This window comes from Hemicordylus capensis, chromosome 2 (genome assembly GCF_027244095.1).
Source record: "Hemicordylus capensis ecotype Gifberg chromosome 2, rHemCap1.1.pri, whole genome shotgun sequence".
Classification (NCBI taxonomy): Eukaryota; Metazoa; Chordata; class Lepidosauria; order Squamata; family Cordylidae; genus Hemicordylus; species Hemicordylus capensis.
In genome coordinates, this window is record NC_069658.1 from 262,950,703 (window position 1) to 262,975,517 (window position 24,815).

Below are 24,815 nucleotides of genomic sequence, written 5' to 3' on the forward strand. Positions count from 1 at the left end.
TGGCCAGGCCAACCAGATGGGAAGCCCATGAACAGGAAATAAAGGTAATATCCCTCTCCCAATTTCCAGCAACTGGCAGTCAGAGATATACTGAGGTCATTCACGCAACCGAAAACTGGGTAGGATAAGTGTCCTGCCTAGATTTGGGAGCTGTGTGTGCTCCGAATTTTCGGTTGTGTGGGATCAAATGAATAGGTTGGAGGAGGGAGAAAGGATTGTGTGAAATCAAGGTAGGAGAAAAAGCTGGGTAGGGCAGCTTTTCCTCCTACCTTGGTCAAATGCTGGGCATGAAAGCCGGGTAGGACAGCATTCTCGTACCCAGCTTTTTCTCCAACCTTGATTTCATACAATCACTTCTCCCTTTTCCTACCTAGTTGTTTGCTCCCACACAAATGGAAATTAGGAGCACACACAGCTCCCAAACCTGGGTAGGACACTTGTCCTACTCAGTTTTCAGTTGTGTGAATGACCTCACTATCCCTGAACATGGAGGTTCCACATAACCATTGTGACTATTAGCCACTGACAGTCTTCTCTTCATCATGGATTTGTCTAATTCCCTCGTAAAGTCATCTGAGCAAGTGACCATCAACACATCTCACAACAGAGACTACATCAGTGAATTATGTGGTGTGAAGAAATTTCAGTACAATGGGTACCCCTGGAATTTTGGCATGTGAAGCAACTGCCTACTTTGTCTCTAGGATTGATCCATCCCTAGAATAAAGCATGCCACTATCTGCACAGACCCATCCTGAGTCTTGTTTCTCAGTACACTAGAGATGTGATGCAATATTGGGAGCTACCGTTTATCTAGGAGGACTAATTGACAACATCCACGGACATGATGCTTAATGGAGTAACATAAGCAGAAGCACAGATCTCTTTGCCCTCTACCCCTTTTTGTCAGGTCTATGGCCATTAGGGATGTGCACAAAACTGGTTCACCCGGTTCAGTTCGAATTCGAACCAGGTTCGAACCATGAGGGGGTGGTTCGGTTTTGGTTTTGTTCGAACCACCCCCTGGTTTGGTTCGAATTCGAACCAGTTTGAACCGATGAGAACCGGTTTGAACTGGTTTGGACACCCAAAAATTGGTAGGATGGTAGCTGGCACCCAGGGGTAACTGCCACCCAAACCCCAAAGCAATCGGACACTCGTACAATTTTTTATGAATTTTTGAAAATTATTTCTATTTTTTCTCATAGGATATAATGGGAATCTAACCAGCCCATTATTCCTTATTGTGGAGCACCCATGGGTGCCAACAACCATGCAAACCCCAAAGCAATCATACACTCCTATGGTTTTTCATGAATATTTGAAATATTTTTAATTATTTTTCTCATAGGGTATAATGGGGCCCAAACCAGCCCATATCCCCTATTGTGGAGTACCTAGGGGCACAAAAGTGGGGTAGGTGGTAGACAACCAGGGGTGCCTACTATCCACAATGTTCCAAGGTAATCGGATACTCCTCTGATTATTGGTGAATTTTAAAATTATTTTGGAATTTCTCATAGAGAATAATTAGGATTGCAGCAAATTTATAGCTTCACGTTGGGGGGAAAGGAGTGTCATAGAGCGGAGTGTGGTGGGTGGTAGTTCCTAGGGTGGGCAAGGAAGCTATCAGAATTATTTGAAAGGAATTGGGCAAAGGGATGATTTTTAAGTGATTTTTGAAGTTTACGCGTCTTTAAGGTTTTTCTCCATAAAGAAGCATGGAGGTGTCAGCAAATGTATAGCTTCACATTGGGGGCAAAAGGGTGGCCTAAAGCAGTGTGGGTTTGGTGGTAGTGCCAGGTAGGGGCAAGGAAGCTACCTGAATTTTTTAAAAGGATTTTGGCAGCGGGCTGATTTTTGGTGAATTGTTGAAGTTTATGTGTCTTTAAGGTTTTCCCTCATAAGGTATAATGGAGTTTTCAGCAGCCCCATAAGTGCACTTGGGGGGTGCTGGGGTGACACAGAGCGAGTGGTGGTGTAGTGCACATAGGGTGCCAACCACCCCCATGGGTTTCTAACCCATGGGGTACAGGGTTTTGTTGTTTCTGAGGTATTCTGAGTGTAGATTCTGTGATAGCAAATGAGATTTTCAATGAGACACCATGAATCCACTCTAATTTGGATTCAACAATTCACCAAAAATCAGCCCTCTGCCAAAATCCTTTGAAAAAATTCAGGTAGCTTCCTTGCCCCTACCTGGCATTACCACCAACCCCACACTGCTATAGGCCACCCCTTTCCCCCTGACGTGAAGCGATACACCCTCCATTATACCTAATGGGGGAAACCCTTAAAGATGCATAAACTTCAACAATTCACCAAAAATCAGCCCTCTGCCCAAATCCTTTGAAAAAATTCAGGTAGCTTCCTTGCCCCTACCTGGCACCACCACCACCCCACACTGCTCTAGGCCACCCCTTTGCCCCCAACGTGAAGCTATACGTTTGCTGACACCTCCATGCTTCTTTATGGAGAAAAACCTTAAAGACGCGTAAACTTCAAAAATCACTTAAAAATCATCCCTTTGCCCAATTCCTTTCAAATAATTCTGATAGCTTCTTTGCCCACCCGGGGAACTACCACCCACCACACTCTGCTCTACGACACCCCTTTCCCCCCGATGTGAAGCTATACATTTGCTGCAATCCTCATTATTCTCTATGAGGAATTCAAAAATACTTAAACAATTCACCAATAATCAGAGGAGTGTTCAATTGCCTTGGGGTTTTGTGGGTAGTAGGCACCCCTGTCTGTCTACCACCCACCCTGCTTTTGTGCCCCTAGGTGCTCCAAAATAGGGGATATGGACTGGTTCGGGTCCCATTATACTCTATGAGAAAAAATAAAAATAATTTTCAAAAATTCATAAAAAATCGTACGAGTGTCCGATTGCTTTGGGGTTTGGGTGATGGGTACCCCTGGGTGCCAGCTACCATCTTACCAATTTTTGGATGTCAGAACTGGTTTGAACTGGTTCGAATCGAACCACCCCCTGGTTCAGTTCAAATTCGAACCTGCAGCTCGAACTGATGGCTGGTTCAGTTTGAATTCGAACCTTCGAACCAGCCTGGTTCAAATTTGAACCGGTTTGAATTCAAACCGGTTCTCACATCCCTAATTGCCATAGACCTTGACTAGCACTATATTGATTTTATTTGCCAATCTGGCCTGTTCCGTGGCTGTTTTGCTTTTAGTGGTGTGTTCGTATTTATTATCATTATTCTAAACTTGGGTGATCTGAAGTTAAGCAAGCAAGAAAGAAAGACAGGAAGGCTATGCATGTGAGCAGCAAAACCCAGGCTAGGGCAGACTAACCTGGGTTTGGCTGCCTGTGTGCACTGTTGGGATTGAGCCCGATCCTAGCGCTGCCCTCTCAGATAGCCCAAGTTTTAACCTCGGCCTTTAGCCAGGGTTAAGGGCGTGAGTGCACCTTTAACCCTGGCGCCAGGGTCGTGCATATGCCTAGGCTTCACACCTAGATCACCCGTCTCATGGGGGTATCCCCCAATGCACCGCACTCGTTATGTGCTGCACTGTGGGATATCGAGAGGCCGGGATGCTTCGGCCACACTCCCAGCAGAATGTGCTCCATTGTCTGGGGGGAAGATGAGTTGGACCCTGCCTTCTCCCTCGCCCACCCTCCCATTCTCCATAATGATCGTATAAATAGCCTTAATGTATGAGATTGTGGAAGGTGAAAGACAATGGTGGAGTCATGGGGAACAAGGGTTGGAAATGAGAGCACACACAGCCACATGTACTTAACTGTATGACTAGCATCCCATTAACTGTGTGACCAGCACCCCACTCTCTTTGGCCCTGTCCTCTTAAAGCCCTTGCCCCAGTCCCTATATTAGGCCTGCAGAAAAAGTGATCCACCAGGCAGTTTTGTAGTCAGGCACGGTGACTGGCCAGGGCCTAATCAAACTCCTGGGTTTGCTGCCTGCCTGGGACTGCAAAAACACAGGAGTTGCAAAGCACTTCTCAGGTCACGGTCCCCTACAAGAGAGCCTACATGCCCAGCTGGCTTCCAAATCTCACCTCGGCGAAGAAGGCCATCCCAATAGTCCTCTCCTTAACGTCTGGACGGCGCAAATATGTATTGGCCTGTTTGAAAGTCTGTTTGAGGTGCATTTTGTTAGATGCAAACAAACACCTGGAACGTCAAACAGAAAACCCAAATGAGTCACAAATCTGAAAGCTAGCAAGACACGCTGTTGCTGCTTACCATGGGTGAGAGGACCTGTCCAAGAGGCTTAGAGTGAGAAAACAACATAAGGCAGACCACAGAAGAAGGAAAAGGAAGCAGAGTTCAGCAGGGGAAGAATATGCTATTGTTTCAGTTACAAGAACTTAGGCTGAGTTCCCAACCTTGGGTCTCCAGATGTGGTTGGACTACAGCCTGCATCCCAAGAGGTGATGGGAGCTGTAGTCCAACAACATCTGGGGAACCAAGGTTGAGAACCGTGGAGGAGGAGGGAGCAGAGCTGGTCTTGTGCAGTAGTGGCCAAGAGGCACCTTAAAGAGTAAAGGAATTGGTGCTTATCTCCACTCTCAGAGAAGCAGTGTGCAGCCCAGCATCCCCTGCGGTGGGGGATCACCTCTGCCACTCACCTGGCTTCCACGGAGCCATTCACCTGCCTGCTGCCAGGGGAGTGGTGGAGGCTCTCCCCCACCTCAGGGGTTGCTGGGCAGCATGCAGCTTCTCTGAGCAGAGTTCAGGTGCGGCGAGAGTGGAGGGAAGGACCTATTCTTTTACTCTTAAAGGTCCCTCTCGCCGCCCCTCCACCGGCACCCTCACCTGCTATGACTGGTCTTGTGGTATCAGGCGTGACTTGTCCCCTTTGCTAAGCAAGGTCCACCCTGGTTTGCATTTGAATGGGAGACTACACATGTGAGCACTGTGAGATATTCCCCTCAGGGGATGGGGCTGCTCTGGGAAGAGCACCTGCATGCTTGCATGCAGAAGGCTCCAGGTTCCCTTCCTGGCATCTCCCAGATAGGGCTGAGGGAGACTCTTGCCTTCAACCTTGGAGAAGCCGCTGCCAGTCTATGTAGACAATACTGAGCCAGATTGACCAATGGTCTGGTTCGATGTAAGGCAGCTTCCTATGTCCTAACTCCTGCAGTAGGCCATGGGACTACGGGTTCGTCTTCTTCATATGAGGAAGACTCATAGGTCAAAATGCGTCTGACCCACTGAACAGAACTTTCACACTTTGGGAAGGTTTCCCACGATTGGGTGGTACAGCATTCAGTTTTCAAGAGGACTTTTGCTCACCTGCGAGCATATATTTTTACTACTTGGGACATTTCTATATTTTCTATGTTACCTTATTGCTATTTGTATCAGAATGTTTTATATTTTATCTTTATGAAATGATTTTAACTGCATTTAGCTGTTCTATGTAGGACTTTTAAATTTTGCTATTCAAATACCCACTTCTAGTTATACTTAGCTTTTAGCAGCCCATTACTGTATAAGTTTTCTTTCCTGGTCTTTTTTGGCCTTTAGATTTATCTTTTGTATCAGTGATGTACCCTATTTTGTGTTGTGGCCAGTTTCTCCAAGCCTGTATGCCCAAGCCTCCCAGCATGCAGCTTCTTACCTTATAAGGAGAAAAATGCCTTCAAAGAACTTGTCTGGGGTGGCCAACATGTCCCAACAGCCTTGTGTTCCCAGAAGGTTGTACTCCTTTATATACCCAGCACATGCAATCAGGTTCTTCAGGGCCTGGATGGCAGAGCTGAGTTAAATACGTAAAAAGGTATTGTCAGAAGCCGGATGGGCCCAACTGCAGAGCCTCTCACGGGTCTCAACCCAAAGTCTCTCGAACCCTTCGAGACTTACTTACGTACTTATTACATTTATATTCTGCTCTTCCTCCAAGGAGCCCAGAGTTTCTCCTCACAACAACCCTGTGAAGTAGGTTAGGCTGAGAGAGAAGTGACTGGCCCAGAATCACCTAGCAAGTCTCATGGCTGAATGGAGATTTGAACTCGGGTCTCCCTGGTCCTAGTCCAGCTAATCCAGCACTCTAACCACTACACCACACTGGCTCTTTTTGCAGTCTGCAAAGCCAAACTCAGTCCGCTAGCCATGTCTGGTGCTCCAAAAAGAGCTCAAGAAGCCCCACATTTTGCTCCCTGCTGGGCACTACAAAAATGGAGGCGGGGTTGCCAAGCAACATGGCTGGTGGGCTGCATTTCTTTCAAGGATGGCGCAAGTTGTGCAGGCTTACACTAAGGGGAAAAGTCTGCTGTGGTGCTTTTGTTAAGCAGAGAGAAGACTAAGGGCCAAACCGAGCAGCACAGCTATTGCGTGACTGGGGCCTGCATGGGTTTTAAATTAGCAGTGGTGCATGGCTCCAATCTAGACACATACTGCAGCAGGCGGGGGCTTAACCCTTTGTCCCTGCTGTGGTCTTGGCCCAGATTGCCCCCTTCCCCACATGGCTATCTGCCTAGGGAGGAAAGGGAATGAAGCTTTCCTTCCAAAGCAAGTAACACCCCACCCCACATTAAGGTCATCGAGAGAGGTCTGCCTCCAGATGCCAGCAGCTCATCTGGCGGTGACTCGGGAGTGGGCCTTCTCTGTAGTTGCTCCTGGGCTGTGGAATGCACTCCTATAGATATCTGCGGTTTAACATCTTTGTCAGCCTTTAAAAGAGCCCTTAAGACACATTTTTGTAGCCTGGCTTTTAGTAAACTTTGAATGTTTGGAAATTCTTTTAATTCATTGTTGTTTTAACAGTTTGTTTTACTGTGTTGTTTTTGTATCGACTGCTGTGAACCGCCTAGAGCCTTGGAGTCAGGCAGTATATTAAATAAATAAATAAATAAATAGCTGCAGAGGCCCCCCAGTTTGGACTGGGACTGTGACAGGGACAAGGGGTTAATGCCTCCTCCGTTCCATGGTCCCAAAGCAGATTGGCCCCCTATTAGATGGTATTTAGAAAGTAACTCATGAGACATGCAGGTGCAAAGCACGTATTAAAATGTCTCTCCTCTACTTTGGCCCTAAGCAGGGACATGATGGAGGCTTGCAAAATTAAGCATGAGTGGAGATAGCAGACAGAGAAAATTTTCTTTCTTTCCTAATCCTAGAACTGAAGGCTAAAAAGGCAAGTTGGGAAAAGGTTCAAAGCTGACTGTATAAATCAGCTTGCTTAGGGCAGGGCTTCTCAAACTTGTGTACACTGCCTAGATATGCACATATCAGGTGGTATATAAATATGATACATACATAAATAAACTTGGGTCCCCAGATGTTGTTGGACTTCAGCTCCCATAATCCCCAGTCACAATGGCCTCACTCATTGTGGGAGTTGAAGTCCAGCATCATCAGGGGAGCAAAGTTCGGCCCTGACTTAGGAATTCTCTGCACAAAGAGGTGGTGATGGCTACTATGAAACCGAGTTTTTATATCCTGATTTGTACGCCATCGTTGAAGCACAGCCACTAGGTTGTGATGACATGCAGAGTGGTGATTAACCAACTAGATTTCCTGGGCTCACAAGGGTTTCCAGTCCAACAAAGTACTGCTTCTAGAATTCTGTAAACCTGGATTTCATGGGAACCAACAGAAACTTGCTCTTAGTGCAGTGGGTCAGTTTTGCAAGCCAGGGGAAGGGAGAAGAAGAGCCACCCCTAATGTTCCTGCAGGTTTTTAGGGGTCCTTTCAGAAGAACATAAGAACAGCCCTGCTGGATCAGGCTCAAGGCCATCTAGTCCAGCATCCTGTTTCACTCAGAGGCGCACCAGATGCCTCTGAGAAGCCCACAGGCAGGGGGTGAGGGCTTTCCTCCTCTCCTGCTGTTGTTCTTCTGCAACTGGTATTTAGCAGCAAATATAAGCCCAGCCTCAGAGGCAAGGCCTATAGCCATGAAGCAAGGTGAGGCTGTCCCTTCAGGCAGCAGATTACTGGGGCATTATCAGAGTAGCAAGCTGCCCCCTGCCCCTCCCACCCCCGCTACCATCAGAGCAGCTCTTCAGGACCAATCTGACCTCTACCAATTTTGCAAGGACCATTTCTCTTGATAGGTTTGCAGAAAACACCAGGAGACAGGGGTGTAGCTATAATTGAGTGGATGGGTTCAAAGAACCCAGGCTTTGCAGCTCCTGAGGGCCCCCAGATCCACCTCTCCCTAATTTTCTTCATTATCTCCCTCACACTGAGGGGCTGCTGGGGAGGGGGTGAACATGAGCCTCCTCTCCCCAAGCTACGTCCCTGCCTGGCCATTTTCCAGACTACGAGATTTGCACCAGTTAAAGTGTTGACAAGTGTGATGGCATGAGGCAGTGGTTTGAAGCCGCATGTACAGTGTTTCTTGATGCATTTTTCAATGCACCATGACAGGGTTTTGGCTGTTCATATTGCCCACCATTGCCACAGGTTTTCCAGGCAGGGGGTGTCCATATTCCACCTGAATCACATTCACTGTCCCTCCTCCTCCATTTTGGGCCAATAGGGTTGTGCAGGGGGCAGGAAACCACTGACGCGACAAACTCTTTTTAAAAAAAGAAAAAAATCTCAGTCCTTTGTTCAAAGCCTCTAGCAGGGACACAGCTCCATCAGCTCTGCTTTGAGCTAGCAAGAGCACCGGAAACACGTGGAGCTTGATGACAGATGGTGACTCTGTATAAGACTGCTTCCTGTCGGAGAAACATGTTTACCTGAGGAAACATGAACGTTTCTGAAAAATAAGTCTGATGAAAAACAAAAGGCAATGGTGGGGAAAGTGCGGCTCCAAAACGAGAATTTAGTTGCAGTGTTGCACTCTTGCACAAGCAATCCAGCAAAATAAACAAACAAACCCCAGGCTACAGGGGTTTGCCGAATGAACCAGCCAATCCATAGCACAGAAAAATGGAGGAAACATGAACGTGTCTGAAAAATAATTCTGATGAAAAACAAAAGCAAATGAAATTGAAATCAAAAGCTGAGCAAAAACCTGGGTGGGGAAAAAAAAATCAAATTCGCAGAAAGATTATTTCATGAATGGGACAGAAAGGGGCTGTAAAAATCAATAAATCATTGCACCACAGTTTGAACTGTCCACACCACACCATGCTGCAATGCATAAATGATGGGGCAAGCCTTCTACAATGGAAAAATACAGCTACTTTCCTGCAATGCATAGACAAAGTTGTAGGGCTACACTACAACACATTGATAAAATCATAGGCATCGGAAATATGAATGGCACCCTGCTGACAGTGCAGCTACCGTGATGTCGCAACATGGGCCATACGGAGGGGCACTTAGCAGACACGTTGCGAAACCATTGCAGCATGTAATGCGGGAAACGCCTAGGAGAGAAAAGGAGGCCGCTCTTGTTTTCTGCAAACTTTAAAGGGATGCCGGCAGCCTTCCCTCCGCTCCGCCCCCCTCACCTCTTTCTGAGCCTGCACAGGTTGGTTCTGAAAGCTGACTGGCTCCCACCAGGGGCATAGGGCAAGCTGGCATTGGGTGCCTCACATCAGGTACCGCAATGCCTTGGCTTCTTACCTCAGTGGGGTGGCAGGGGACTCAGCATCACTTAACCTCCTGGATCCTCTCCTTCCTGTCCCGATGACAAAATAAATTTGAGTGACCAGAGCAATGAGCAGGTGGGCAAATTTGCCCTGGACTGCATCCTCAGACTCGGGCAAAGACAGGATCAGACACAAAGCATTGGTAGCCTAGAAGGGGCAGGGAAGGAGAACCTCAATCAGCAGGGGATCATCATGAGCTATAATCCCTCACATCAGCCACCCCGCCCCCAGCCTCAAGTCAGAAGATATCACAGAGCTCTGCGTCAGAAGGCAGCCATCTTTTTCCCAACAAGGGTCCCTGTGCCTTTCATAGCTGCAAAGGGAGGCATAGATTCAACACAGCAATCCTCCAGTTGTCATTGCTGGTGTCTATCTTATTTTCTCATTTGATTGTCAGCCCTTTTGGGATAGGGTTACAAATCATCATCATTTTTATTAGGAAGTGCCTTATACGTGTCAGACCACTGGTCCATCTGGCTCAGTAATGTCTATACTGACCAGCTGTGGCTCTCCAAGGTTTCAGGTGGGATTCTTGCCCAGTTCTATCTGGGCCTTTCCCAGACTGCAGGTTTTAACATGGGATTAAGAGGGGTAAAATAGTGTGAGTTACAGGGCATATCAGATATTTTGAATCTTCCCCAAAACCCAATGCAAAAAGTGGGTTTTTTTTTTAAAAAAACAACCCAGACATAAATCGGTATAAGCTCCAATGAGCAATGAAAAACCCAAATTGTGTCTCGAGTGCTCCCTGATAGCTTGCAGGGACCTCGACGTAAATCTGGATGATATGTGAGCGCACACCTGCCCTTCCCAAGTAAAACCATCGTCTGGTAGGGCTCCTGGAGATGCTGTCAGGGACTGAAACTGGGACCTCCTACATGCAAAGCAGATGCTCCACCACCAAGCTACGGCTCCATCCCCATTACCAGATAAGCCACATGATCCTCAAAGTTCAACCTTTGAGAAGCTGGAATGTTTCCAGTCTCTGTGAGAAGATTTTGCTTTGAAAATTTTGTTTTCGCCCTAGCTAGCCAGAGAGACAGGTGCTAACAGATCACAGAAATGTACTCAGGTCTGCTCTTCTGCCGTGAATAGCAGCATGTTTTTCAAGAATCTGTAGGTGAAGCTTTTCGTGGAGATCAGCATTTTCTCATGCTAATGTCTCAACATCAAGCCACAGCACATCAAACACGGTTGATATTGAAAGCGCTAGGCAGAAACCCCAACCCAACTCCCCAAGTTGAGAGGAGAGCTGGTCTTGTGGTAGCAAGCATGACTTGACCCTTTAGCTAAGCATGGTCTGCCCTGGTTGCATTGACTACATGTGTGAGCACTGTAAGATATTCCCCTTAGGGGATGGACCCACTCTGGGAAGAGCATCTAGGTCCCAAGTTCCCTCCTTGGCATCTCCAAGATAGGGCTGAGAGAGATTCCTGCCTGCAACCTTGGAGAAGCCGCTGCCAGTCTGTGAAGACAATACTGAGCTAGATAGACCAAGGGTCTGACTCAGTATATGGCAGCTTCCTATGTTCCTAAGTTCAGGGCTAATAAAGGACAGATAAGCGGAGTGCTCCTGTACCGCAATAGGCATGAGAGACTTGCTGTGACGCCTGGTATTGGAGACTTCTGAAAGAGGCTCTTCATCTTGCAGCCTTTTGAGCAGTGGTCCTATAATCCTGATGTTCGAATATGGGTCGTAGGCCAGGGCCATCCACATCTCTGCTACGCTGCTGCAGGTTTTCAAAACAACATAAAAAAAGGAAAACTCAGGTCTTGTATTTTTCCTTCCTGATGTTCCACCTGCATTAGCTCAAGGAATCTGTAGCAGACCCAACTGCACCATCCCAACCTTTCAGGTATAATCCTGGTTTTCTGGTTCCTGGCCAATCATAGTCCTCATTTTGTATTTGGGGGAGATTTTAGAGGGTGTTTTTTTTAAAAAAAGTAGTGTTAGTATGCACATATCTCAATTCTTTGGGTCTTAGTCTAAATATTTATCTTAAATATTGGGTGTGCGTGTGAAGAAATGTCTTAATTCTACCACACATGCATGTCAATGCTTGCATGTATGAATACAAAATAACAGTGACTGACATCCAGACTAATGAAAGACCAGTGCTACAGTAGAAGCACTGGTGCTTCTGAAGAGTTCAACTAACTCATCAACACCGCTCATGCAGTAAAGGTAAATTTTGACAAGTCTCCCCATCCCCTAGCAGCTCTCGGTGCCACCCAAAAATATGTCCTTGAGGGTGAGAGATTGTTTAATTCTCCAAAGAGTTCTAGAACCAGGCCTGGCTGAGGCTTTTGGCCCATGGACTTCCATGCTGGGGAAATGAGCATCTAAGACTCCCTAGCATTTACAGAATGGCACTAAGGCTCTCTGGCAGAATAGATACAGACCAGTATAACATCTTGGTCCAAGAGCACATCTGGGGTAGAAGCACATCTGGGCACATCTGGGCTCAGTGAGTTTGGTGGAATACAGAGAGAGAGAGAGAGAGAGAGAGAGAGAGAGAGAGAGAGAAACTTATTGGAGAGATTATTGGCGTATCTCCTTGAGGCCCCTACTTATCACATTCCAGCGAGATTTCAAGAAGGATGTCTACTATTCCATTCAGACGCTTCGAAGCTAGGTTGCGCACAGCTTTCAGGGTCTCCTCTTTGGTGACAGAGTCAGTGATGTCAGGAAGATGCATGTATATTTCTTTGATAACCATGGGCAGCTAAGGTAGGTAACAAACAAACAAAATTAATTTGTCTTTTCCCCCTTTCAACAGCAAGTCCTTTCATCCTCCTCTGCTATATTATTGATGGATGGATCGATTTATAAAGCACTAAGAAGAATTTTCTAGGCACCATAGATAGATTAAAAATGGCATAGGCTCTACCTGCAGTTTTACAAGGGTTGCCAGTCTTGGGTCCCCAAATGGACTATAACTCCCATCATCTCCAGTTACAATGGCCTTCGGCACTGTAGTTCAACAACATCTGGAGGAGACCCAAGGTTGGGAACCCCTGTGTAATAGACACAATACAAGAGCATAGGTTGACTCAGGCTTCCAAGGTTGACTCAGCCTTCCATCCTTCCGAGGTCGGTAAAATGAGTACCCAGAATGGTGGGGGCAATATGCTAAATCATTGTAAACCGCTTAGAGAGCTCCGGCTATAAAGCGGTATATAAATGTAAGTGCTATTTCTATTGCTATTGCTATAAAGGGATGGAGAGAGAACAGGAAGATGAGCACATGACAAAGTAGTAGTGTGCTCCATTTAAAAAAATGAACTGAGGGGCCAACAAGCCTTTAAATGCAAGAGTAAGAGTTGGTGCTGCATGTAAAGTTTAAATACATGCTTGTCTCAGGAGTGCTCAGCATCTCCAGGACACGTTCCAGATTACACTCTAGAACAACATTAAAATGCTTCGTCTTGGCAGGTTCGTTTTGAAAACGATCCTCATAATCTCAAACTCCAGCTGTTTTTCTGCAATGGACTTGCAACGTCGTAGCACTAAATCTCAAAGATAAAATCTGAAGTAAGGCACCAGAAAATGTGAACGGCACTTTGCTGCCAGCGCAGGGACTGCAGTATTACAACAAGTACGGAAGCACACTTTGCAGATCCGTAGTGACATTGTGGTACGGGTTAATCTGGAAAGCACCCAGATGTCCTGCCATCCAGCACCGAGCTTGCTTGCTTTTGTTACTGGAGGGGAAGGCTGTGGTGGAAAGTGAGCCACTTGCTGGTCCGGGTGCAGTGGTGGGAGTGAGAGTAGAAAGGGGTTGGCAAAGCTGGATGCATGCCACCTACTCTTGCTGCTCCCACTGGAGAATGAGCCAGCCACCAGCTCACTCTCTTCTGCTTTCTGTTGTATACAAATGGACATGCGTCATGCTGAAAGGGAGAGCACAGTGGCAGTGAGAGAGTGGTTGGTGAAACTGGGTGCCTGCATCCGGCACCCTGTGGCACATTCACCACTTGAGGCCATTGTCTCACTTTGGCTCATGGGGGAAGTTGCCCCTGGCTAAGGTCCAAGCTATTTATTATGCCAGTTAGGATACCACCCAACCAGCCCAACGGAATGCATGATGGGGTGTGTCTGGGCACATTTCCCACCTCTGAGCACACTATGCCATTGCGACATAATTACGTGGGCAGGTGAAACTTCCAGACTGCCCTTCACTGTCTGGTTTAAATACATACACACACTGCTCTTCATCATGTGATTCACAGGGCCAGACAGGCACTACTGCCTGAACTCAGTCAGGATGAAGAACAAGCGGCTGCTACTGACCTTCAGGTCCTGCTGTGTCTTCAGGTAATGCTGACCTACCAAAAATGCCTCATGTGACATCACTGTGTCCCGGGTTTCTGCACCCCTGGCCGACTGCAGCCAAAAAGGCAAAATGGAGCAGTGATGAGGAAACTCTGAGCATGGTGATGTCACATCACATGTCATCTCTAAGGATGGTGGAGATGGGGAACCAGGTGTGAACTGGCAGCAGTCACATGCTCCTTCTTGTTTGGGTTTAAGGCAGGGGTACTGAAACTTGGGTCCCCAGATGTTGCTGAACTACAACATTTGGAAGGGCGGTATATAAATCAAATAAATAAATAAATAAATAATAAACTCCCATCATCCACAGCCCCAGTGGCCTTTGGAAGTTGTAGTCCAGCAATACTTGGGGACCCAAGTTTGAGAACCCCTACTTTAAGGGTTCTAGAACACTGGTTCCCAACCTGGGGTCCTCCAGATGTTGCTGAACAACTCCCATCACCCCAAGCTATGATTTATTGTGGCTGAGGATGCTGGGAGTTGTAGTTCAGCAACATCTGGAGGACCCCTGGTTGGAAACCACAGTTCTAGAGAAAGGAAAAATATTAGAGGGTAGACACCCTGCAGAAGTTAATTCTGTGTTCAAAGCGAAGGTTTCCCCCTGCCCCCTTTGTTTTCTTACGTCCTCCATGTCCGCGCCACATTCCTGCAGGAAGGAGCTCAGCAGCACACCTGCCCCCCGAGAGATGGCCTTCTCTTCATGCGTGAGATTGTCTATCGCTCTTAGCACAAGCTCTGAGATCTGACTGGGGGTCAGGTGCTCTCCAAAAGCCTGACACAAGAAGAAAACGGAGCAGGTTAGGAGTTTCTGTCCTGTGTTATTGTGCTGCCACAGGGGACATCACAGGATTAGAATGCATGCAAACTAGAGAATTATATACATGAGCCCTTTAGTAGCCATCTATTACTGCTGTGTGGTATAGCCAGATGCCTATGTTGTTGTCTAGGGTTTTAAGTCTATATAAATATTTGCCGTATCGTATCGTACATGCTAAATGATTAGCCAGAGGCAGGGGGCTTCCTTTCTCTCAGCCATAAACAGCTCTGCCCTTTGTTCTTAGTTGCCTCTCTCTTAATGGGAGGGCAAGATGGCTGCTCTCTCTGAATGATTTCATGGTTAGCAACCACAGGTCATTTCATCTAGCAATCATCTTTCCACAATTTACAATCCTCAAAAATTCATCTCCTGGACTTTGATCTCTATTTGAACTGCAATGCCCCCTGGAAGTGCTAACCTCTAAGACTGAATTATCGTTGCATGTCTTGGATATAAAAATAAAGCTATTGAAACTAGTGGAAGCTTGCTTGCTTGAGTGACACTTACTGCAATCCTCGGATGTCTTCACAAATGATGCTAAGGACACATTTGCCCTGATCCAGCAAAGGAGATGTGTATGTGTGTGCAGAAGCAGGTTTGCTCAAATATGCAGCTGATGCAACTTCAAGTGTGCATCTGGGATGTGCAGCCGCAATTGCCACACAACAATAATCCATCTGGTCCCCTCAAACTGGCATGATGTGTCTTATGATATAGATGGGGACATGGCTATTCATCCAGGGCTGCTAGACGTTGTATTATGAGTAGGAGCCCGATAACTGAACTGGACTGGGCCCATTCTTTTAGCAGTTTGTTTTAGAAACCTGTGAATATGGCCATAATGGTGTGTAATAGGCAGGAAGGCATGCTAAACTCAAAGGAAATGTGGCTTTTTCATTTGAAGAGGTGGTGGATGTCAGGTTTCAGCTTAAAAAGAAAGAGATGGCTGGAGAGAAGACCAACAAAAAGAACATCACTTTAGCCTACCAACTGCCAGTCTAGAGCAATACCTTTGCAACTTTTGCGATATTGTTGAAGAAAACAGAGGGGCCAGAAACGAAAAAGTCTTCTCGGAACCATTTCACAACGTTCCCTTTCTTATTCTTGGATTTTTTCTCCATTTCACTAGCTAAGCAGTATATTTTGAGGAGGAAGGAAACAGCGTTAGTCTTTTCCCCATCCACTATTTTCAAAGATTTGCTCATCTAAGGGCTGGCTGAACAGTTGCTTTCGACTGCATTGCTTGCTCAAGAAAGCTGTCCACGCAACACAAGCCTGTTTGTCAGATGCTCCCCAAGACATGCAGTGGAGATCACACCTTTGGAAATCCTCCAGATATTAAGATTTAGAAGCTGGGATGAGGAGGGGAGTCTTTGAAATGGAAGATGTAAAAACAAAATGTTTTCATTGTTTTTGTCATTAATCACCTTTAAATATTGTTCCTAGTCCAGGGCCTTTGGGGATGGGGCAAGTGAAAACAATCCCAATCCACCCATAAAAGGTATACACATGAGACTTTAGAAAAGGAAAGGAATTGGGCAACCCAACCGTTTACAAACTGTGGAAGAGGAACTCTTGGCCCTGATGCAGAAGAGAAGCATTCCCCCAGGATTACCTTTGGGCCTCTGGGAGCAGTGTCTACTTAAAACCCACTTCCAGCCCCTAGTTACAAACCAAGAGACATCCTCCTCAACTATCTTCAGGGATCCTCAAGAGGGACAAGGCTGAGCTACCCGTCCTTTCTGTAGGCCCTTCAGCACCCTTCCCTTCATTTCAAGGCAGACACTTAACAAGAAACTCAAGATTTCCCATCATGCCCCTCACCCAGTTTGCCCATGATAATGTAGTGGAGATAGTATATGGCCTCTGCTGCCTGCATGCCAATGTCCTCCGCGCTGTCAGCAATGCGAAGGGACAGCAGCACCAACAGGTGCCCAAGCAGGGAAAACTCCTGGGTTGTCTGAGAGAGAGAAAGAGAGAGAGAGAGAGTCAGTCAATCCTGTTACAAAAAGCCTAACAAGAAAGAGCTATCTGATGTGCTTTCTCTGGCATGCATACTAAACCCGTGGTGCTGTTGAGGCAGCACAGATCATGTGGGAGGTGGGAGCTGGGTAAAAGGGCTTTTCGTCCACCCTGAATAAAATAAAATGCTGGGCAAAGAATGTGGGTTGTCTGCACCTGTCCTACCCAGCTCCCAGATCCCACACAATCACTCTCCCCTCCTCCTACTACCATGATCTTTGCAAACACATGACTGCAGGTCTAGAACGTGCATGGCTCTTCTGCCGTGGCTACATGCTCCTCCTACCCTTTTTAGGGTTGTGAGAATGAGTTCAGAATATTTCTGATGGGTGTTTGGGCTGACCTAGTAGACAATTCTCATGCTCTTATGACCTACTTAGATGAGATAGGGTTATTCCGCCTGCCCTCCTGCAGTACACTCACATTAAAATTGAAGTGTTCAGAAACAAACTTCAGAATGTAGTTGGTGCTCCTAACAGCTCTTTCCCGCTCGTAGATTTTTTGGGATTCAATCCAGCCATTTGTGTGCTTTGGGAGAAAAATGCAAGAGAAAGAAAGCATTATCCAGGGCTTGCAAGTCTCTTGGGCAGCTAACAGGATCTTGCTAGAGCAGGAAAGGACATTTCATGGCTATAGACTTGACTACTGCAATGTGCTCTATGTAGGGCCACCTTTGTACATATTCTGGAAAATGCAATTAGTGCAAAATGTCTCAGTCAAATTAAATGACTGAAACATTTTGACTCATCTTATTACTGAGACCATATTATTACTACTATATTAAAAGAACTACACTGGCTACCAAATGTTTCCAGGTAAAATACAAGGTGCTGGTTATAACCTATAAAGCCCTAAACAGCTTAGGTCCAAGGTATTTAAGAGAACATCTTCACTATGAGCCCCACTGCCCACTGAGATCACCCAGAGAGGTCTGTATGCAGTAGCCACCAGTTTGTCTGATGGCTATTCAGGGACAGGCCTTCTCTGTTGCCGCCCTGATATTTTGACATGTGCTCCCTACTGAAATAAGAGCTTCCCCATCTCTGACAGCTTTAAAAAAGTATCTAAAGAAACATTTATTCACTCAAACTTTTAATTAACATTCTGGTTTTAATTTGTTTTAATTTTGTTTTAATTAGCTTTATGCTGTTGTAAGAGTTTGGGGCAGCATACAAAAATAACAAACAAACATATTCTGCAAAAGGAGGTAGTTTTGTCAGAGAACATTTGTTACAAGTGTCTTGTTTGTGTTCATACTTTTAAAAATTAATTACAGCAATCTTATCAATACTGAACACACCGCACTCCCTGTGAACATGAGAGGATTATCTTCTTTGCAGGCCTTCAGGAGAGTCAAAGACCCATCTTTTTAGCCTGGCTTTCAATATCTAGTTTTAGTTTTAATTTTAATCTAGTTTAATTTTTTTAAAATTTTAATTGTTTTACTATGTGTTTTTTTAATTCTAATGTAACCTGCCCTGAGCCACTTTAGGAAGAGCGGCATATAAATCGAATCAATCAATCAATTAATGAAATAAATAAAGCAAAAGAATCTGAGCTTTCTGCATGCATTCCTATACACTAACTATTGTAATGTTGGTGTGTTAACTTTACAATAGTCAGTGTATAGAACCAGTGAGCTGGCCAGATGGTAGCCATCTCTTGAAATCAAACATTTTGGCACCAGGGAGTTATTCGCACTTGGCTTCAGGCTTCGGGGTAAACATTGAGCGAAGCCACTTCGAAGTACACTTGCGGCATTGAGGGAAGCAGCCCACCCCCTGCTAGGTTTCACTTTGAAACAAGTCCAAATGACATGCTCCGTGTTTTCCTTCTAAACAATGGGGGGTGGGTGGAAGAGCTCCTGCAGAGATAGATCTGCATTTCTGATAGATCTGCATTTCATGCCTCTTATGCTACGATTCTAAGTCAGTGCCTCTCCCATTTGCTCTGTTGTTTTCAGAGAAAGTAGCTTAAAACCAGCATTTTTAAAACCCGGACATACGACAAGATAAGCTAGAATTTGCATCACAGAGCCCGGTTTATGTGTGGAGTGGGTCCAAAAATCTCGAAGGGACTTCAAGGTAAGTTTGGCTGGTGTGTGAACGTACACCCTCTCTTCTGAAGGAGATTCGAGGCAGAAGCTCTGTGTGTAAAGCCTCCTGGGTGCAGTGGTGGTCAGTGTGGCATTTCGTTAGGAGGAAACCACTGGCAGCTCCTGCATGGCAATCAAGTGGGGTGAGGAATGCCCACCCTTACCTTTTGGCTCTGAGAGGTAGCAGCCGGGGAAGACTGTGCTGCAGCAAGCCCTGGGCTAGATGGACCAAGGTTCTGACAGACTCAGTAAAAGGCAGCTGCATCTGTTCACATATACCATATTTACCTGAATAGAAGACGGCCCTGGATTTAAGACAACTCCCTTAAAAATAGAACTTAAATGCAGGATATACCTGTATTTACCCCAAAGCAACAGCAGTCTGAATTTAAGATGGCCCCTCAATTTCTAACATCACAGAACTGGAGGGGAATCTAGTATTGGATTCAGGTAAATACAGTACAGGGAAGACTCCAAGGGGTAGCGGGTGCTCCCCTCCCCCCACCAATATTTCCCACCCCCACCCCCTTTCGTTCTGCCATCCTCCAGACTTTACAGCAGACAATACAGTCATAGTATATTTCCATCCTGTAGACTGAATTAATTATTTTAAAAGATGTCAGTTATTTAAAAGGTGCCTCATTCACTCATTCCTCTGCCATAGAACAAGCTGCAGAAGACAGAGCAGCCAGGTAGTTAGGAGACTAATTTTATCTATCTATCTATCTATCTATCTATCTATCTATCTATCTATCTATCTATCTATCTGTCTGTCTGTCAGTCAATCAATCATATTTTTATACCACCTGATATGTATATCCCTAGGTGGTGTAAAAAATTTAAAATAGTTAAAAGCCACACATTAAAATGCATGACAGAGAAGGAGATGCTCTTATTTCAGCAGGAAGCTTATTCCAAAGGCTTTTTCCTTAATTTTGTTAATTGCATTAATTACCTTACCTCTATAAGTATTTAATGTATGGCAAAATCTCCACTCCCCTAATAACGTTCTTTGACACCACTTTGTTCCCCCAGAATATTTTATATTAACTGCCCAGAGACAAAAGTTTGGGTGGTAGATAGATAGATAGATAGATAGATAGATAGATAGATGTTTTAGAGTCAGTCCTGAATCCTGATGCATAATAACATTAAGTGGATGTTCAGCACAAAGCTTCCTTTCTGCCAGACATCTGAATTGTTCTCTTACTATCAGTATATCCTGTAATGATTCAATCCTGGGGGCCTCAGACAGCAAGCCAATAAGCATGTTGTTGCAGGCATTGACGGTCTGTTGATAAAAATCCTGAAAAGAAAGGAGAAAGAGCAGTAAGTATCAAAAAAACTGTTTGCTGAAGGTGTGGGGAGTGGTCCACCAGTTACAGCAGTGGCACAAGGTGTCAGGGGCAATCAGGCAGGAAGGGTTCTTGTTTATTTCTACAAGCTGCCCCATGAGCAGAGAGATGAAGATCGTCCGTGCCCTTTAATATTAAAAATAAAACTTCAGAAAAGCTTTGCAAATGGTGCTGGCATGCTGACAGAAGGAGACAGTAGTAGTAGTGATGATAATATTGTTGTCTGTTCTCCATATTCTTGAGTGGTGGCATGTTCCATGGCAGGGGAGCAACTGTGGGACAGAGGACATGCCTTCATTTCCTGGCTGTGGGCTTCCCAGGAGGCATCTGGTGGGCCACTGTGGGAAACAGGATGCTGGACTAGTGAGGCCATTGGTATGATCCAAAAGGGCTCCTGATGTTCTTATGCAAATAGTCCATAAGTAGAGGCAAACATTTGTACAAGGCAGCTGCTCCACTACCCCAGCATCCACAAGGTGCCTTCAGCCATCTTTCAGCTCTGTCTCTTCCGCTGATGTTTTGCAGTTTTGGAAAAAATGTGTCCAAAAATATGTCTCTCTCTCACACACACATATACACACACCCTTGAAACTTGGCTAGGCAAGTGGTTATGGTGGTGGTGGTAGTGGTAACATGTGTTAGGCAGGGCTGCCAACTCTGACTGAAGCTTTTCCTGGAGCTTCTTTCCCCACCTCACCCCCAACCAAATATTTTTCACAATATCAGGTCATTAAACCATCCAGGATTGCTTTTAATAGTCTCCTGGAGATTGATGTTGATTCCTGGAGTCCTGGATGACTGGCAACCCTAGGAGTATTTTCTGCAGCCATGTCTAGGTTTTGGTACTCCCTGCAGGAGCAAGGCAGAATTTTTAGGCAAAGGAAGATTTGCTGTGGAAGAAAAAGGCTTTTTGTAGCTGATAGCCAGATTGAGAAGCAGTGTACTTACAGTACTGCAGAAAAATTGACACACTTAGAGCAATTGTGGTGTATCTGGCTGCATTATTTGGGGCATGTGCTTCAGAAAGATGGAGCTGAGACTATGGCTCAAAATTTGCTTCCACCCTAGAGTCCTTTAGCATTGCTGAGGCACTGCTTTTCTTCAGTTAGCTACAAGTGGGATTAGATTTCAAACGCAAGTGCTATATTATCCACCAATCCCCTTCCCTATGGCCAAAATTCTTCTATAATGTTTACTCAAGTAAAGCCTGTTCAGCAAAGATCCCCTGCATCATTCATTCAAAAGGCTTCCTCCCTGTAGATTCTGCCCCCTCCCTGCAGGCTATTGCTTCTTATTGAGTCACAGCTAGGGGATTAATAATTAATTGCCCCATAATTGCTCCCTTTTAGTCAGCTTATGTTTACTGTGCAGGGAGGTTTATTTTGCAATTTTTTATCCCCCCGCCCACTTTCTTTTATAGTGAGCACAATGATTTGATGACACTGTCATCTGGATGCTCCATAAAAAAGGGAAGGAGAAAAGGATGACAATTCCAAAAAAGGGGTAATATTGGAGCAACCTAAATTTGTCCCCTTCAGATTATTGATCTGGTTATCGTTACAGCCCAATAAAATGTTGTGGACTATCTTCTTTTGCTTTGGAACTTTTGAGGCAGAAATTGAGTCACCTGTGTTTGTGTTGGGTGCATCGGGCTGCCAGCTTTCAACTTCATCATCTTCAGGGAGGGCAGAGAGAAGACCTTCTCAATGCTTTTGGACACTAGGTCAGACCTGATGTGTGAGTCCAACGGGGGCTTCAAGGTACTTAGAAGGAAACAGAAGAAAGAGGAAGAAAATGAACACAGGCCAGCAGGAAGGACCCTAACCAAGGAGAAGCACTAATTCAAGAGTTGTGGAACTTAATTATCACAGCAGGACATAAGAAGAAAACAGAGAAGGCGCACAGCAGATGAGCCATAGCTAAGAAGCAGAGCATATGCTTTGCTTGCAGGAGATGCCAGGGAATGAATCTGATATCTTCTGTATCTAAAGCATGTGCTCTACCAAACAGCGATGACTCCATCCCCTAACATCAACAGTCTGTACATTTTAAACTTCACTGGCATGGCGTCCCATTCCCCAAATGCTGACATAATCAGAATTTCAAAGTATATAGTACAGGAGCAAAGTAACAGAATTTGGCAGATCAGTTTCAGCATTAGTCATAAATTCAGTATACACCTAATAATAATCCATACACCTGGTGGTACTGTACCTAAACCAAAGAGGTATAGTTCAAGGGTAGTGTGATGGTGATGGTGAAGTGGCATTTCTGGGCAAGTGGCATTTATAGCTCTAGAGTGCAAGAGGAGCCTGATCAAGAAGACATCAAAACCCCAGTACATACGTCAGAGAGGAGATGGTAATGATGGCCTGGTGAAGAATTGTAATGGTGTATGACCCCATTGGCTCTTCATCAATCACTTCCTGTTGTGGGGAAAACACACAGCCTATGTGAGCTTCAAACATCTTCCAAACTGGGCTTCAGCAAACCTTAGAAGAGGAATAATTAGGAGGTAGACCAAGGCCATTTTCCAGTGATCTCCCTAGTGCTTGCTGGGATTCTTGCAAAGAATGCAGGTCTAAATGGAGTTTGTTCTAAACCAACAAGACTCTTTTTATGTTCTTAAGAGAGGGAGTGCATATGTGGGTTTATTTAACACAGATTCTCTTCTTAGCTGTTCAAAGAGCATGCACTCTTGTGTTGACAATTTAAAACATGTTGCTGGCCCACGGGAAGTTCTAATACAGAGAAAATGGGCCAACCAAGACTCTAGTCAGGCCACTCCTACTGTAGTCCTGTTGGAAATTCTCTCTGGTAAGAGATACCTTTCTATTACAGCAGAGTGCACTGGGGCACAACACAGCAGAGTTTGTCTAGGCGTGTGTGTATGCTGAGAATTTCAAATCAATATAAGGAGACTTTATTAGTGAACTCCATTCTAGATAGTAAAGTAAAGAGATAGGATCTCTGATCTATCTATCTAGCTGGATGCAGAGGGATTCTGCATCTCTGCACACATGGTGCAGAGAGAGAGGAGCATGGGTGTTGCAAGGGAAAAGAAAGGGAAAGAGGAAGAGAGGAAGGAAGGCAGGCAGGCAGGCAGGCAGTCCCTAAGAGTAGCAATCTACATATCAAAGGGATAGTGTCAGAGCAGTAGAGAAGGGATGACCAATGTCTTGACCCCTCTGGCCCTCTGACACTAGTCTGTTCCCCTCTGTCATTGAGACATGAGACAGCGCAGTCCAGGTTTTGTTTTTCTGTAGAGCATCAAACTCTTCAGTTGCAGCTTGTTTCCACTTCTGGGCTTCTGGTTGTGGTAACTGGGATATTTCCTCCCATGATGATGGTTCTGGTTGTTCCACCATTCTTGTGAGGTAATTCACGACAGTCTCGGGGCTGGAATACCTCTTGTTGAGCACGTTGATCGCCTTGCCTCACCCTCTGTGGAGTCTTCCACTATCTCAAGTGTGCCTGGTGGATCACTGGAGGTCTCTGTGTTAAGCGTGGTTGGATCTGGATCTGCTGTCTCCTCCTCCTTAATTCTGCTGACATCAGGAAGCATAATCCAGTTGTCAGGGTGTTTGGTCTGCTTGCTTGTTTCGGTGTAGGCCCCCTCTGAAGACGTAGCTCTTTCATTCTCATCAAAATACACCGATCTGCTAATGGTTATCTTGTTGGTGTCAGGATCCAGAATTCTGTAGCCTTTGGATTATGCTGAGTAGCCTACAAAAATCCCTTTTGTGGCCCTAGCTCTTAACTTAGTCCTTTTTTCTTTTGGGATGTATGAGTAAGCCATGCTTCCAAAGACATGCAAATGCTTCAGGGACAGCTTATGACCATGCCAAAGTTCATATGGTGTTGTTCCTACAGCCTTTGTGTGCATTCTGTTTTGTATGTATGTAGCTGTCATAATGCCTTCTCACCAGAGTTTCTGTGGGAGGCATGCATCAGCAAGCATGCATCTTACCATATCCAGGAGACTTCTGTTCTTTCTCTCTGACACTCCATTCTGCGATGGGTTGTAAGCTACCGTGGTTTGATGCACGATTCCATGTTCTCTCAGGAACTGCTGTGTGGCACTGGACATATACTTTCCTCCATTGTCTGTGCGCAGGATCTTTGGCTTCTGCTCAAATTTGTTGCTTGCCATGGCCACGTAGTCCTGGAGTTTCTCAAGCATCTGTGATTTCTCCTTTAGTAGAAAGACAACTGTATATCTGGATAATCATCAGTGAACATTAGAAAGTATTTGAAATTACCGATGGTCGCTGGTAGTGGTCCAGATATATCGCTGTGGATCAGCTCTAGGTGTTTTCTGGTCTTCCTTTCACTCTGATTAGGAAATGGTTTATTAACGGCTTTGGACTCAAGAAAACAAACACAGTTAGTCACAACGTCACATGGTATAAAATCAATGCCATCAGCTAATCCCCTTTCCTTCATGTTCTGGATTGATTCATAGCTCCTGTGTCCTAGACGACTATGCCACAGTTGCAAGCAGTTCTTATGCGAGCATGACTGAGTAAGGTTCACTTCATTAAGTTGGCATGCTTCAGGTTTGGACCAGGCTGGTTTTTCTCTGTTCGTCTTTGACACAGGTTGCTCCTGCACATTGTACAGGTCTTTGCATTCAGAGCCTACTAGGCA

At 45.5% G+C, this 24,815-nt stretch overlaps 1 protein-coding gene across 1 annotated transcript in view; it reads right to left on the reverse strand.

Annotated features, from left to right (window-relative positions):
• LOC128343968 (maestro heat-like repeat family member 5) overlaps nucleotides 1–24,815 on the reverse strand; it is a 72,833-nt gene that overhangs the window by 20,661 nt on the left and 27,357 nt on the right. Inside the window, exons 7-18 of the mRNA XM_053293407.1 lie at nucleotides 22,512–22,591; nucleotides 21,793–21,928; nucleotides 20,021–20,116; nucleotides 17,139–17,243; nucleotides 16,518–16,653; nucleotides 15,704–15,822; nucleotides 14,499–14,648; nucleotides 12,112–12,266; nucleotides 11,120–11,270; nucleotides 9,515–9,687; nucleotides 5,613–5,750; nucleotides 4,045–4,159 (exon numbers count right to left, since the gene is read on the reverse strand). Coding sequence (XP_053149382.1) covers nucleotides 4,045–4,159; nucleotides 5,613–5,750; nucleotides 9,515–9,687; nucleotides 11,120–11,270; nucleotides 12,112–12,266; nucleotides 14,499–14,648; nucleotides 15,704–15,822; nucleotides 16,518–16,653; nucleotides 17,139–17,243; nucleotides 20,021–20,116; nucleotides 21,793–21,928; nucleotides 22,512–22,591 — 1,554 coding nt within the window. The remainder of the gene's footprint in view (nucleotides 1–4,044; nucleotides 4,160–5,612; nucleotides 5,751–9,514; nucleotides 9,688–11,119; nucleotides 11,271–12,111; nucleotides 12,267–14,498; nucleotides 14,649–15,703; nucleotides 15,823–16,517; nucleotides 16,654–17,138; nucleotides 17,244–20,020; nucleotides 20,117–21,792; nucleotides 21,929–22,511; nucleotides 22,592–24,815) is intronic.